This window comes from Cylas formicarius, unplaced genomic scaffold (genome assembly GCF_029955315.1).
Source record: "Cylas formicarius isolate icCylForm1 unplaced genomic scaffold, icCylForm1.1 PGA_scaffold_4__25_contigs__length_36172078, whole genome shotgun sequence".
NCBI lineage: Eukaryota > Metazoa > Arthropoda > Insecta > Coleoptera > Brentidae > Cylas > Cylas formicarius.
Window position 1 is genome coordinate 32,750,391 of NW_026844334.1, and position 16,919 is coordinate 32,767,309.

Here is a 16,919-nt window from a genome sequence, read left to right on the forward strand (position 1 = left end):
TCTCAACTAACTCAACTTGGACTAACAAATAACGTGTACGTATAAACTCAACTATACTGAACTTTGCACTGCATGTAATAGCCAAAAAAATAAAATCTTATTCCACGTACTACTGTTACAAATGTTTTGGATTCCTCCTGCGACGATAGTTGATAAATCGAACTTGCTGACGTTTCGTCAATCATCCTGTTAGCTTCTTTAGAGCTTAACTGAAGCTGATTTGCATTCTATGCTGTATGGTATGTTAATAGTTATAAGAAAGTGACCAATTGCTTTTGAATGGGATTATCCAATTGTGGTCATTAACATACAATGCAACAAGATTATTACCTAAACTTTCGGAATTTAAATTCAGGTAAAATTGTGGTCCGTAATAGAAAATAATTTTATACCTACCTGTGTTTAATATTCTTTGGTTTGGTATACTACTTAGTTTAAGTTTATTAGTAATTATTCTTATTTCGTGTGTAATACAGCGTGGGTTGAATCGTGTGCGAATTATGCAAAATATGTGCGAGTCTAGTGTATCTCAGGAGATGCTCCCGCCCAAATGTAGAAAACACTATTCTATTGAGACTAAGGAAGTTATAAACAATGTTTATTTGACTCGGATTGAACGTGGTGCCAGCAAGCAAGCATCTTTAGAAAAAACGGCCACATTGACGAAAATTCCAACATCAACTGTATGGAAAATTGTGAAAATCCCATTTCAGCGAGGAAAAAAAGAAACGACATTTTCTCGAGTGTAGATGAAAGTGATCAAGATATAATACGGCGTATAATTTACCATTTTTACCTACATTAGATATCTTAATTAGCAGGCTTGAATAAGATGAAACCGGTGTTAAATGTGGCAGAACTACCTTATGGAAGTGTATTCAACGCATGGGTTTTAGATTTAACAAAATTGACAAAAGGCAAGTTTTAATAGAATCTTTTAGAATTCGGAAATGGCGAATGGAATATCTAGAATAAATTAGGATTTACAGAGAACAACAAAGGCCAATTATTTACTTGGATGAAACCTGGTTCGACACTTATGATACCCCGGAAAAGGATTGGGTTGACTCAACTGATAAGTGTAAAATAAACGCGCCATCAAAAAGAGGTAAAAGAATAACAAATTTGCATGCTGGCTCTAAAGATGGTTGAATTCCAAATGGACTTTCTCTGTCTGCGAAAAATATTAAAGATTCTTCTCTGGATAACCATGAAGACACCACCGCTGATTTATTTGAAAGTTGGTTTAAAAACAAACTAGTTCCAAACATTCCTCCTAATAGCGTCATTGTAATGGACAATGCAAGTTATCACAGTAGACAGTCGACTAAAACCCCTTCCTCATGTGACACAAAAGCAACAATCCAAAACTACATGTATAATAACGACATTTATTTTCACGAAGATTATACCAAAAAGCAATTAATTGAGGTTCTACAAAGCTTGAACCTACAAAAGGAATACGTCTGTGATAATTATGCAAAAATCTAGGGTATACAGTTTTAAGGCTCCCCACCTTACCACTGTATGTTTAATCCTATTGAACATGTTTGAAAATGAACTGAAATCTGCCATTCGTCGTAACAATGTTTTTTCCCGTGTTAACTCCAATGTCCTCAAACGTATAGAAACAGAAGTTTTTAACATCAGTCCACAAAATTGGGCAAATTCTGTTAAACATATATAAAAAGCAGAACAATCGTATATCCATATTGAGAATAATATAGAACAATAATACTTAGAACAGGCGATGATAGCGATAGTGATACTAATATATTATGTGAATAATTTTAAGTAATTTAAGTAGGTAATAAAAATAATTTGTAATTTTATTTTAGATTTAAACTTAAATACAAACATAAATAAATAAATATTGTTTAGTATCTTTCCTAAGCAAAATACGAACCTGTTCGGCCATATTTCATTCTTACAGCTTGCCCGGGTCTTTCCTTAATTCGTATCAGTTAGTCATTTTCTTATATCTATGAACAGACTTTACCTTTCGAAATAATATCATCAAAAATATTTTCTTCGAAATTTGTGTAATAAAAATATTGCAGTGCTCTAATCTGCTTATTACCGGAAGGCAAGATTACAGCGTTGTTCTTTAAATATTGAGATCCAACGATGCCGCCAGGTGGTTATTTTGAGGACTGTCTTCAAATTGCAATAGTGCTTTTCCTCACTGAGTATGTGACGACGTCTTTTATTTTTATAATGCAGGCTTTCCTTCCTCATAAACTGATGGTAGAAGTTAAAAGTCTTTTTATGGCTGGACTTTGCCTCAATGAAAATTTATTCATAAACAAAAAAAGAAGTAATTAAGAATATAGTCAAAATTATTGCAGAATTCGCTGCAGAGATTTTAAGGGTGTGTTATTGAGCCAAAGATTCAGAAACGGTGATTTGTAGAACCCTCTACATAGCATAACAAAAGGGGGGATTTGAATTTGAAAAAGATGAGAAAATTGATAATGCACGAAATATTGCAGCAATGTAAGATTTTTTTCATTTAAAAATGCAAGTTTTGCAAAATTATTAAACGACAAGAGAACCATTTTATATGCAAAGCGTTGTATGTGTAATAAAAAAGTTGGTAGTGCTCACAGCGAAAGCCATGGAAATATAAACAAGAAAAAGTTCAAATTAACCCAAGCAACTTTTGGCATGAGATGCAATGCGGTGGCGACCTTCTCTTTCCCATCCTTTTACTCTCCTGTTTTCTCTGTACCGATTTATAACTCTAGAGATGGTGGACCTGCAGCGAACTTGCCACGTACCTTTGGTTTCTTTGCACAGGAGCGAAATATTAAGTGATGCTAAATTTCTGTGGTGTGTACATTTGTCTTGTTGTAACATCAATGATTTTCAAATGATAAAGACTCTTATGAAAGTTAAGGTTTCTTATAAACTCCTTATAAATATTCATTACCATATAAAAAAAATCTTCAGTTGCGACAAATGTAATGTAATGTACCATTACTTTCTTTAAAATCTATCAAAAGAATTTCTTCACAATCCCAACCTGAATTTTCTTGAAGGTGCATCACCCTTACGACGCCACTCCGTTGATTCTTTTTTAGATAGAGGGTCATAATAGAGAACCATAGTTTCATCTCCCGTCACAATAGTTTCTATCACAGGCTTCGGTTCCGACAAAAACCGCGCACACTCGACACGGCGTTGTTTTTGAATAGCCGAAAGGTTTTTAGGAACCCTTCTTGCACTAAACTTATGCATACCTAAATGATCTTGCAGAATTCGACGAGCACTTGTATCAGAAAGCTTAGTAATTTCTGAGATTTCCTTGACCTTTAAACGTCGATCACTCAATACCACCTCTTCCACATTTAATAAAATAGTTGATAAAATGATTAAGTTATTTATTATTTTAATTTAAGCTACGGTTAAGTAATAGACAAGTAATAAAATATTTGCGAGCATTCATTTGACTGTCTTGCAAAAACTGGAGGATGTTTTCAAAATTGGCATGCGAATAGAACGTGAAAAGACCTCCATTAAAAAAAAAACTTAAAATAGCAGCCTGCTGTCATTTATTATGACGTTTTGAGACATTTCTTTTATGTCAAAAATTAGGCATTTTAATTATGTATGTAACATTCATTAAACAATAAAAACAGCAAAGTGTTTTAAAAGAACACGGTGAAAAAAATTCCATTAACTTAACAAATTAACAGTTTCAGTCAAGCTTCGAAGAAGCCAACAAGATGATTGGCGAAACGTCAGCAATTTCGACTCTGCAAAAACCAGTGACCGACTACTATAAGAACTCTCCATATGTACAGGACAAATTTCAGTTTTCGATAATGTCGCAACTGCAAGTTGCACAATCTCTAACTGAAATTAAAACTAGAGCGGTTGACCACGAAAGGAAACTATATTAACACTCAATAACGCGTTTTACCACAAACCGAAACTCAATTTTACGTACTCGACGCGCGTTTCGCCAACCAAGTTGGCATCTTCAGGAGAAGATTAAAACTAAACAGAACAAATGCTCTCCATATATATATACACATCGGGAAGTGGGAGAGGGAATTATGCACTCTCCACGCAACCAATCAGCGCGTATAATGAACTAAATGGGATTGGACCTCTGTCCTTAACAATTTCTAAGCTTTCGTAGGCATCTAATTTTCTACTATTATTTACATGTTTAACTAATTTTAAATTACTTATATCTACCTTATGATTATTGTTGAACATATGTTCGGCTACACTTGATTTTTCTAATCTACCAATTATTAAATGTGCTAAGTGTTCCTTAAAGCTAACATTAATTGATCTTTTGGTCTGCCCTACATATGACTTGTCACATATTTCATAAATTCCCGACTTTTCAAGGGTATCTAGTTTATCCTTGGGATTACCCAAGAGATTTTTTAATTTTGATCCGGACTGATAGACACTTCGAAGACCTGCGGCCTTGAAGACTCTATCAAGTTCACTTGTATATTGGGGAAAGAAAGGAATTGAGACTACTTTTAAATTTTCCTTATCAGCTTGAAAAGTCGTTGATTTTTGAAGTTTGTTTTTAAATCTAAATTTCCTAATTAACTTATCGATAAAACTATCTTCATAGCCATTGATTCTAGCCACCTTTTTTATAAGCCTTCTTTCCGCCTCAAACCTTTCTTGATTTAAAGGAAATCTGACAAGTCTATGGACTAGAAAATTAAACTTGCCATTTTATGTTGAAAAGCATGGTCATATGTAGGGCAAACCAAAAGATCAATTAATGTCAGAGTTAAGGAACACTTAGTACATTTAAAATTTGGTACAAAAATCATAAGGTAGATATAAGTAATTTAAAATTAGTTAAACATGTAAATAATAGTAGAAAATTAGATGCCTACGAAAGCTTAGAAATTGTTAAGAGAGGGAATAATGCACTGAACAAGGACAGAGGTCCAATCCCATTTAGCCCATTATACGCGCTGATTGGTTGCGTGAACAGTGCGTAATTCCCTCTCCCACTTCCCGATGTGTATATGTATTATATATATGTATATATTCTTAAATATCTAGGTTTTGGAGAGGCATCTGTGAATTTAATAAAAAACCGGTCAGTCACAAGCTGCCGCCGCTGTTGTCTCTATTTCAAAATCATCAAAACAAAATGCCCTAAATAAATTTCAGAATAAATTACTTTTAGAACAGAATAACATAAATCTAAGATTTAAAAGAGTCATTATTCCTTGTCACCGAGGTTGAACTATTCTATGCCTTCATAATACGATAATAAATTCTTTTCCAAATACACTGAAAACTTGGTTACTTTCAAAAATGTAAAAAAATATACTGGCATTTTTAGCTGTTAGTTTTGTTAGAGAGCTAGGTTTAGGGCTTTGTTCTTTCTATATATAGATAGGTACTAAACGAATAAGAAATTTTAGTTTAAACTTTGTGAGAATTTTGTTGTAAATCTTTAATTTTTTGTACGGATAAGTGCAGACATCAGCAACCAGATACGTCGGGGCGTTATACTCTTGCTTTTTATTGTAACTTTCCTTTTCTAAATTACTTAAATCAAGCATATTTACCTAAACAAAATAAAACTAGAATCTTTGGAATGGAAATGTTCGACAACTAAGCATATTTAAATCACGTCTTGTACCGCTCAAATCGCGAAACTTTTAAACGAATTTCAACACGCGACTCACCAAATCCAATCCAATAACAATCAGTAGATAAATATGAACAATTGTATCGGTTTATTTTTTTGCCTTACCTTGAGTAACTATGGAATTAATTCTAGTCTTGCAAACGATTAAGTCGAGCCATTGCGTAACTACGACAGATATCATGAAAGCAGTGTAACACGTGTATTCCAAATCTTTGCGATGTTCATATGTCCATTCCTGTCCGTACGAATCCATTAAATCGTTAATGGACTCTGAATCCCATTCTTCACGAAGTCCTATAATTCAACAGGCATAAACATTTTTAAATTGAACAATTTTTCATTTATGAGCAAAAGTTGCTGTAGCTTGTTTCGTAATGCGAGACAGAATCATTAAACAGGATGGACAACTAAAAGGTTATATTCTCAAGTTCAGATAAATTGCGTATTCCAGTTTTTAGGACCTACGAGGGCAGCGCCAAAATTTCTTGGCCTGAATATGAAAGAAACAAAGTAGAGTAACAATTTTTTATTATTTTTCATTATAATCGCCCTTAACTTCAATACATTTATTACATCTCTTTATTAACAACTCAATCCCGTTAAAAAATTATTCTTTTGGTTTGTCTGCAAAATAACCTAAAACAGCCTCTTTTAACTCAACTTCGTCGTTAAACCGCCATCCACGTAAGTCCTTTTTCAAATGTCCAAACAGATAATAGTCGCTGGGGGCCATATATAAGGAGGATCATCTATCTGTTGGAACCCACACTCTAAAATGGCAGCTTGTGCAACACCAGCAGTATGGACAGGTGCATTATCGTGCAAAAGACGCACGCCTCTGGGCAGTTTTGCTCGACGTTTTACACGTATGCAGTCTCGCAATTTATGTAATAATGTTGCGTAATATTTACCATTAGTTTCTTTAAAATCTATCAAAAGAATTCCTTCAAGATCGTGGCCATCATCTTTTTTTTTTGACTGGCAGACTCTGAATTTTCTTGGAGGTGCTTCACTTTTACGACGGCACTCCATTGATTCTTTTTTCGATAGAGGGTCATAATAGAGAACCATAGTTTCATCTCCTGTCACAATAGTTTCTATCACAGACTTCGGTTCCGACCCGCAGAGTTCCAAATAAGACCGCGCACACTCGACATGGCGTTGTTTTTGAATAGCCGAAATGTTTTTAGGAACCCATTTTGCACTAACCTTATGCATACCTAAATGATTGTGCAGGATTTGACGAACACTTGTATCAGAAAGCTTAGTAACGTCGATCACTCAATACCACCTCTTCCACAATCGCAACAATATCTTCCGTTATGACCTCCACTCCTGCCTCATTCGAAAACGTTTTGCTTATTCTTTTTCTACAGAATACGAAGCAGAACTTTGGCCATACACACCATCCAGCCTTTCTTTAATAATTTTAGGTGCTAAGTCTAAAAAATTAATAGAGTTATCCTGTTCAATCTCGATAGTAAATTTTATACGATTATGTATTGAGTTAATGTAATTTAAAAAAGAATTCAATTGTCTGTCCGTTCCAACAAAGCAAGCAAAGACATCGTCCACATATCTATACCACCAAAAAAAAGTTTTACTTAAAGGATGTTCTAGTATGATATTTTCCAAATTATCCATAAAAATCTCGGCTAACAAAGGACTAAGTGGGTTTCCCATAATCAAACCTTCGTTAGAGCTATAAATCTGTCCATTAAATTCAAAATAATTTTGGTCTAAAGATACTGTTAAGCAATCTAATAAATCTTGTTTCACCAATGGGTTAACCTGTCTCCGAGTTAGGGTAAAATCTACTAAATCTATCACATCCATAGGTGGAATACTGGGAAATAATTTTTGTACATCAAAAGACAATAGATTTGCGTTAGAAGGGATTTTAATATCTTTAATTTTGTTGATTAATTCAAAAGAATTTTTTATTGCAAATTTAGGTTTAAAATCTGTGTGGAACTTTAAAATATTTACTAATTTTGTAGAGAGTTTATATGCTGGAGCTGTTACATAAGACACCACTGGTCTAATGGGCATATCTTGTTTATGTAATTTAACTAAGGAATATAATTTAGGCGGTTGTGGATTCATAATTGTTAAAATATAGTTGTCTTTGTCACTAAATAGTGTGGAGTTATTAATTACATCTTTGACTTGTCTTTGATATAACTCAGTTGGATCGTGTTTGATACAAACACACACGATCAAACTGTGTGTATCAAACACGATCCAACTGAGTTATATCAAAGACAAGTCAAAAATGTAATTATGTAATTTATAAACTTTTTTTTTAAATCAGTAATTCCTGAGAAATGTACATGCCCACCCTGTACTTCGAATTGATGCTTATGTAATTTACTATTATTTTTATACTGCATTACATTTATTGTGTTCATTATTTATTGTATATATTATAATACTAAACGTAACATTATTTTCAAAATGTATATGTTCAGTCTTCATTAAAAACGAAACAAAGATTCTTAATAAAGATCCACATTGTGATGGAAACGTTGAATAAAATATAAATATCTAAAAAATGTTGACAGTAGTGAACAACCTCGACCCAAGAATTACACAAGCATAATAATTATGCATAATTATAATTATAATATAGGTGGACAAATATTTTTTCTAGGATTTGGCAAATAAAAACTAATGTGGAAGTAGGAATAATGTAAAAATCGTAGTAAATATTTTAACCATCGTTTTCCGGGTAGTCAGATGAACTTTAGTCACAGTGTTTTCCCGCATGTTATCAGCATCCTGCATTGTTTCTTCTGTTTTAATCACACCGAAATTTTTCATAATCCACTACTTAGATTTTCATCTTGCCCGGTTTTACCCACGGTATATCTTTTATTTACCCAAATAATAGATATTCGACATTCTTCATTAAAACTGATTTTCTGTTTTCAATTTTTTCGTAACGTAAATTCGTTTATTTGAAATTTTTCCACATTTTCTTTCTATCCTATTTCAGAAATTATTTTATCCAATTTCCCTACTTGTGTGAATTTTTTAATATTTACATTTTTTTTTTCCTAGTGGTCACTTAATGCGACCAAAGACATATTGTTGACTATTCAACTCCAGTCATATTCGAAGACATTTCAACTATTTTCGCAACAAGGTATGTTGAGTTTTGTGGACGAAGATTATGGAACAGATTGAGAATAATAATTTTCTCAATTTTAAAAACCGCAGCAAAAACAAATTTAGAAACACTAGCCATTTTCAAAAACGACCTTTGCCAACAACTGACTTGACAAACCTCATAGATACAATACTACGCCTATGAAATCCTGAGTACCGATTTATAAATTTCTCGTATTAAGAAACGGAGCTAAAATAATTTTTGCCCTGTGCAAAGAAAATTTTTTTATGTCGGCATGTGCATTTTTTGCTGGTGAATCACGACGTATCAAATTTGACATTTCCCATTGAGAAATGGTAAGACATCAAAAATACCAGAGACATTTACGGTTGTAAATTTATTTATTTTAGTTTATTCTCCTGGTAATATCAAAAATGTTAATACATAATAAAATTGTTCTTATTATATTAGAAGAACGATTGATATTCTGAAATAATTTTTCATCATATTTTATCCAAGAACTGTTATCAAATTTAAACCAAATTATAAATAAACACATTTACGAAAATATTTAAATATTTGCCTTTACCTATCAAAATTAACAATATTTATAGAAAATATTAAAAATCTATGTTGTTTTTGAAAATATCAAAAAAATTTATTAAACAAACAATCGGTTTTTTTTTGGAATATCCCAATTTAAAAAAAAGCATCAAACTGCTTATGTGGTTTAGACTAAACTCCTTGATAAAGTGCCTTTTCTTCTCATTCCACCTTAGATAAAGTGGTTTGTTGATTAGTTTTGGTTAGCAATAAAGATAATTTCAAAGGAATATTATTTTTTAACTTTCGTTCAATTTTAGCCAACTGCTGCGGTTTTCGAAATCGCAATGGTGAGCGCCGGATTTGAAACATCATATATAATGAACGAAAATTTGTTAAATAAAACTGTTATTAGTAGTAGTTTACAGTATGAAAATACTGTGGCAAACTACTATAATTTATGTATTTTTTTTTTATTTATATATTTTTGCATTTAAAGATTTCTACAAGGAATGTGAATGTTAATGATATCTTTGTTTTGAAATTTTAGCGAGACTTTACCAATTAGAAAAAAGTCAAATTAATAAATATGTTTTGCTATGATCTCCTATACCTCTCAATCTACAGTATAAAAATTTAAATTTTAATGCTAATAAATTATTTTCAATTTTATCGAATTTTGAAACTTCTGTATGAAATAATTACTTAGGTTTGCTAAACTGTAAGCAATTTTTATACTATAAACATTTTCTCTTTTCTTTCAATAAGTTCGTAATATGCACGTTCCATGAAACATTAGACGTTTTGGGAAAAGGAGAAGTAGGAGTTAAAATTTGTTGACTCTCCTCAGCGCCGCAGTGTCACCGCTTGTATGGAAATAAGCTACAACTTTGATTTTTTTCCCTCCATTACTGACCATCTTTGTCAGATATTTCCATTTTCAATTGATCTGTGACATTTTTGTACCTAAATGGTATTAATAAAATATTATGATACATGTAAAAAAATTGAATAAAAACAGATCATTCAAATTAAGTTTTCCCGAAAAAACTTAAAAACTGCTAGATATAAGTATAGCGTAATATTTTACAAAAATGGTCAGGAAGGGACAGCAAAGCGGAAATGGAACAATATAAAAGGTGTCCTTTTGAAAAATTTAAAGTTACTGCTACTTTTCGATGGAAACTACAACACTGCGATTTTGTATTTAAAATAAAGACACTCCTCTATTTTGTCAAACTAAATAAATACAGATTTGAAGTTTTGCACTATCATATAGGTTAATGGTTCACATTTTTTTAAGATATTCAAGCCAAATTTAAATTTTAAACGCGGTCTACTGTGAATCCACAAACACAACGGGAAATAAAAATTATTAAAAGCTGATTTTTTATTTCAGAAATTACTGTTCCATAGAAAGAAAATTCAATACATATTATCAATAAATATGGTCAATTTAATAGTGTTCTTGATGTAATTTAGATTCTTCAGTAAAACTACACTAACATAAAGGAATAATTATTTTAATTTAAAAAAACAATAATTTTAATTAGGAAACTAATTAAATTTAAAAAAATAATTATGACACTGTATCAAATGTCATCTCACTCGACTAGTCCTTCATTTATTCCAATACATTTTTTATTTTTTTAAGATTCCGTCTGGATGCGCGTCTCAGTTTGAGACTGTTAATTTTGTGACAGTCTTGTCTTATTTTGGCAAAAAAAAAATTGATTTTTCTCACTCCTCAAAAAGAAAAATAGAGTGGTGTAATATCAGGAAACTCGGAAGCTGGAGTTCACAAGGGCCCTTTTTTTCACTAAAACGCATAGGAAATTTCTGGTTTGAATGTGGGGATTATCTCTGACCCAGTATTTAAAATTTTGAGAGGTGGTGAGTGGAACCTCATTGGTCATAAATGCTTGTCATTTACAAAATTATCTTGGGCTCAATAACAATAATCAAATCTTTATTATCATTCCCTTCTTTTAATGTATGGTAAGAACTTTGGTTTATGAAGTTTGAATTCGTTACGGATGAAACATCTTCTAATTTGTATAGTTTTGCTCGATTTTCCTCTAGTATACCGTTATTTTCAGGACGCGGGAATATTCGCCGAGGTTGGCTATTCGGATGCATTTTAATAACAATGTCAGATTCATTGACAACAGCATTTATAGCGGCTGCTTTTCCATGTGTGACGTTAAACTCTGCAGCAACTTCTCTGCTACTACGAGCCAAATAATCAGACAATAGGACTGTTTTAATTTTCTCGCTTTTTAATCGCATTTTACCATTTTAGCATTTTACAATTAATCAAAGATCAACTTTTAATATTCTTGTTTAGACGTTGACCAAAATAACATTTTCGAATATCTCCAACGCGGAGCAAGATATTAAAAATTGGACCTGTTTGTGGATTCACAGTGGGCCGCGCTTAAAACTTAAAATTTAGTATCTTCAAAACCTCAGAATTTAGATATTTTATTTATAGATTTAGGTAGCCAAAGGATTGGGTTGTTTATTATTTTTTTATTTTATTTTATTAAACCCTCTTTATAATTTAAAATACTTTTTATCTATATCTACTAAAACATTTATTTTAAAACAGTAAGAAATATGGGAAATTTTGCCAAACTACTTCCGCCACTCTGTATGTGAAATTTCATAATGAAAAATATTTACCAAACAGTTTCCTGGGCATAAATCCGTGTTCCGCCATGATGGCGAAATAGACGAAAAATCCTCCCAATGCTTCCACCAGTCCGATATGCCCATAAGCCAAAAAATATAATTTCCTGGTAACCAGCTTGTCTTTTCTTGGATTTCGGGGCGGCCTAAGCATGATATCACTTTCCGCTTTCTCGTAGGCTAAACTTATTGCTGGCAGCATATCAGTTAACAAGTCTATACACAAAATAGCCATAACACCTGCAATTGCAAAAACGTGTCACCCGATTATCCGGAAAATGGCAGTTAACCCCTTGATCAAAAAGTTCTCGAAATAAACAATGTTTGGCACACCCATTGTTCTGATATTAGTTTTTTTTTCTTGTTAAGTTGGTACATCTATTGTATTATGTATTAAATTTAGCTTTAAAAACGGATTTAATGGTGCACGAGCGTCGCAAATGTTGGAAAAGTGTGTCGACAATGATTAGTAGAAGTAGAAAACCTACGGAAACATTGACGAAATAACAGAAATGTTGCTCAATAATCGCAAATTAACCATCACAGAGATAGCGGAAAACTTGAAAAGACATTTTGATTAATGATTTGGGTTTCCAAAGTGTAGCAGCCAACTTGGTGCCAAAAGTCCTCAGTTTCATGCAAAAAGAGACCGTATTGACGTCGCAAAATAGATGATTTGCAATGCTAAATAAGATTCCACATTTATTAAAAGGAGAAAATGCTTACTGTTTTCATGAATTGCAACGGTATAGGAATTTTTGTCAGAAGGCCAGACGTTAGGAGAAGTTTGCGTGAAGCAATTTGCCGAAAAAGACGAGAATTGTGGGCAGAAAACTTGTGGACTTCTTTCTGTTCAATAGAGTAAAAAAAACACACTATGGGGAACCCGTATCAGCAGGCGAGAGGAAGTAATGGAAACATACCAGGAAGCACTGATTTACATACCGAAACCAGAATACAAAAAATGTTTTTAGGATTGGATCAAGCGCTGGCATAAGAGTGTTGCAGTCGATGGGGATTACTTTGAAGGTGACAATATAGATTTAGACGTTTAATTTTTTTTTTAATTTTCTAAATAAATTCCAGGATCTTTTTGATCAAGGGTAATACTCACCTAATGGTAGTGGAATGTTTAATAATACGAAAGCCAAAAATGGCAAGATTTCCGGTACATTCGAAGCCAACGTGTAGGCAATCGATTTCTTTAAATTATCAAAAATTTTTCTGCCTTCTTCCACCCCTGTTATGATAGATGCAAAATTGTCGTCCAACAATATCATGTCAGCGGACTGCTGGGATACCTCGGAGCCCGAAATACCCATCGCAATGCCAATATCTGCCTTCTTAAGAGCCGGAGCATCATTTACACCATCCCCGGTAACGGCAACTAAAACCATAGTACTGTTTTTATAAATTGCTGTAAAATACTCTATTTTGAGTCACTTGCAAAGTGTGCATTGGTCAAGGGGTTTGGGTGCGATCGGATAGCTTAAAACACTGACAGTATTTACCCAGAATTTAATAGTCGTAGAAAAAATATAGTATGCAACAGGTCATGTGATGACTTTGCAGGAAACGATAATTTCAGTGTTCTTATGATCTCACTCATTTTGGATTGTGTTAGCCTAATTAGAAGGTCGTAGTTCTCTTTGCAAAATAAATAGAGAGATTCGTCAATTTTTTTTTTCAAAGAAACTTCTACAGACTACTGTAATACTTTTTATAAAACTCCTGGATTAATCCTGCGTAGGTTTCTATTGATTCGAACTAGCTAGCGTTTCGCCAATCATCCTGTTGACTTCTTCAGAGCTTGATTGAAACTGTCAGTTTTGGTTAGTTGACAGTTTCAGTCAAGCTCTGAAGAAGCCAACAGGATGAGTGGCGAAACGTCAGCAAGTTCGACTCAGCAAAAACCGACGCTGGAGGAATCCAGAAGTTCTGTAAAAAGTATTACAATAGCCTATGGAAGTTTCTTTTAAAAATTTACTCTGTACTTGCTTTTATATTTTTGAGGGGGGTGGAGCTAAATAAGGGGCATAAACACCGTCTCGGATGACTGATTCCCATATCGGCGACAGGTAAATACCTGAGTCGCGGTTAAGATTGTTAGAGTCTATAGAAATCTATAAGCAGCCTAACAATCTTAACCGCTACTCAGGTCTTTACGGGTCACCAATATGGGAATCAGTTATCCGAGACGGTGTTTATGCCCCTAATTTAGCTCTGCCCACCCCCCTTCCTCAAACAATATAAAAGCAAGTAAGCAAGAAAATTTAAAAGCACAAAATGTTCATTTATATATATAAATAAGATTTGTAGGTCTAATCAAAAACAACATGATAGCATGTAAGTTAAATATAACTTAAAGACATTCAGAACTAAAATGGAAATGGACAGCCCACATATCTAACTAGGTTAATACACGCTGTTACCAATCATAATTCAGCCCAATTTAAAAGCTGCTTTAGCTATAACTCTATCAAAGCGAACAATAAACTCCCTCCCCAACTTAATTACTTTTAAACATGAACTTAAGCAACACATTGTTCACCACAGGAACATCTATGTATATCGAGTTTTCTTGCTATTTATAATTTTTAGTTGTAAATCCTTTACAAAAGCTTTGTTTTTCATTGTCTGTCTATATTGTATATAAAGTTTTCTATTCGTTGTAATATGTGTATATCTAATCTGACACTCGCCCCTACCTTACGATATTCTGTAAAATTTTGCATGTTAACGAATAAAGAGTATTATTGCAATTATTATTATATATAGTGTGAAAGACCCAAGATGGACCCGCATTCAGGGGTGACTTGAAAAAGTGCGATGATGATATCTGCAAGTTTAATATTTTAACTAATAGCTGGAGAGAAATAGTTAGTAATAATATATACTTATGTGAATGTGTGTGTAAGTTTGCACCGAACTTATTTTTTTTAAACATGCGTCTAGAAAATAGAGTAAAAGGACGGGTTTTATCGAAGGATTAATCTTTTGGGTTGTTTGGTAGGTACATAGTTTAGCAAGAAGCTCTTCTCTTATCTTAGAAAAATAATTTTAAGCTGAACTTTGATATGCAGGGATTCTAGAAATTAAAAATTAAAATTTTTATTACAGAAGCACAGAATACCATTATATAAAAAAAAGTTTTACTTATAACAGCATTCAACTGTATAATTCTTAGACACATTCATTTATTTAACTATAACTATAACTGTTTACTGCACGGGTGGTAACTCAACCTGTGAACTACTTTTTCTAAGACCATTAGCTTGGGTACATTTACAAACAGCACGAATACGTTGACTGAGTAGCGTGTAACGTGGCCATAAGAAGTGACAAACATCAAAATATCAATATTTTAAATCTACCGGTATTTTACAGTACAAAGTAGGGAATAGTATATTATACAACAAGTGCTGTAAACGGCAACTGACTCACGAATTTATTTGACACGAGCGGAGCGCAACGGAGCGAGTTTTTAATAAACGAGTGAGTTAATAATAATTAATAATTTTTCTACGACCGTTAGTTTTTGGGTACATTTTCGCAAAACAACACAAATATATTCACTGGCATGACCGTCAGAATTGACGAAGGTCAAAATTCAAAGTGTGGGAAATATTTCCGAAAACATCCGATTGCTCCCAAATCCGTGCGGTAAAATCCCGGAAATGTCCGAAGTGGCTCGGATTGGTGGGAAACGAAACTGACGTGGTAAAGTAACACTTCCCGCACGCTAGATCGGTGTGTATTTAGGTATTTTACAGACCGGAGTAGAAAAATACACTTTAGCTGTGTATTCCTGTATAACCTATGGAACATAAAATGTATGTAGAAGTTTCCAAGAAATTGGCGAATATACTTCAAATAAATACCTTGACTACCAGTTTCTATAAGGCCAGAAGTGTAATCATATTAAAAACATTTCGAAGCAAGAGCCCCATTTATCTGATTGATTTTATGGTTCCATAATCGAGTCTCCAACAAAACATATTTTATACATTTTGCATGCATCATAACTAAGGCGATTTATAACGTAACACCTTACCAATTTCTCCTAAGCGTTGACATCCTTCCACAATATGTAGCTTCTGAGTGGGCGAAGTCCTAGCGAATACAATTTCTTTAAAGTTGTAAAGAATTCTGTCCAGCTCGTCGTTATTCATGTCCCTTAATGCCGAACCGTGGATAACAATTGCCTTGTTTTTCAAATTCGATGGTAACGTTTCGATGATATTGATGTTGAACGCGTCGATAACTTCTTCGCAGCTTATTATGCCCACTTCGCGGGCAATTGCCTTTGCTGTAATCTAAAGAAAGTTTATGCTAGCTTACTAGATAAATCAGCAAACTTCTGAGCTTGTAAATATTTTTTAGGCTAAAGTCAGAAAAGTGCAAAGTAATTATCTTCCACTTCAGCTGCTCTCTAGTGTGAATTAACACTGAGTTTTAATTGCATCAATTACATGGACGGAGATTTTTGAGTTTATATTATTGCGTCTAATTTTGTTGTAATTGTAATTCAGACCACATCATTTCTGTAAGATTTAAATCGCTTATCGATTATCAATTTAATCTAAGCATATTTTTTTTACAAATAAGTTTTATCATACGATTTGATTTGTAAACCTTCAAATAGTTGTTTTTCTTTTTATAAAAGTATCTTTAAAATGATGCTGATAAAAAAACTCTTGCAATACATCTTTTTTGCTGCTGATCGTTGGTACTATTTTAACCAAAGTGCTGTGATAATTAGCATTATCATAAACTATTACGCTGCCTATTAGGATATCTGGAAAAAGAGAATTTTTTGCCCCATTTTCAAAAGGATTACTTGCCATATCGTGATCTTAGTCTAATGAACAGTTTTTAATGTTTTTTGCTGAAAGTAGCAAAGCGTTTGGTAGCATTCTTCTCTCG

At 33.0% G+C, this 16,919-nt stretch overlaps 1 protein-coding gene across 1 annotated transcript in view; it reads right to left on the reverse strand.

Moving 5' to 3' along the window:
- LOC132701463 (sodium/potassium-transporting ATPase subunit alpha-like) overlaps positions 1-16,919 on the reverse strand; it is an 87,671-nt gene that overhangs the window by 3,064 nt on the left and 67,688 nt on the right. Inside the window, exons 11-14 of the mRNA XM_060669399.1 lie at positions 16,048-16,309; positions 13,108-13,380; positions 11,988-12,233; positions 5,753-5,941 (exon numbers count right to left, since the gene is read on the reverse strand). Of these exons, the coding sequence (XP_060525382.1) occupies positions 5,753-5,941; positions 11,988-12,233; positions 13,108-13,380; positions 16,048-16,309 (970 nt within the window). The remainder of the gene's footprint in view (positions 1-5,752; positions 5,942-11,987; positions 12,234-13,107; positions 13,381-16,047; positions 16,310-16,919) is intronic.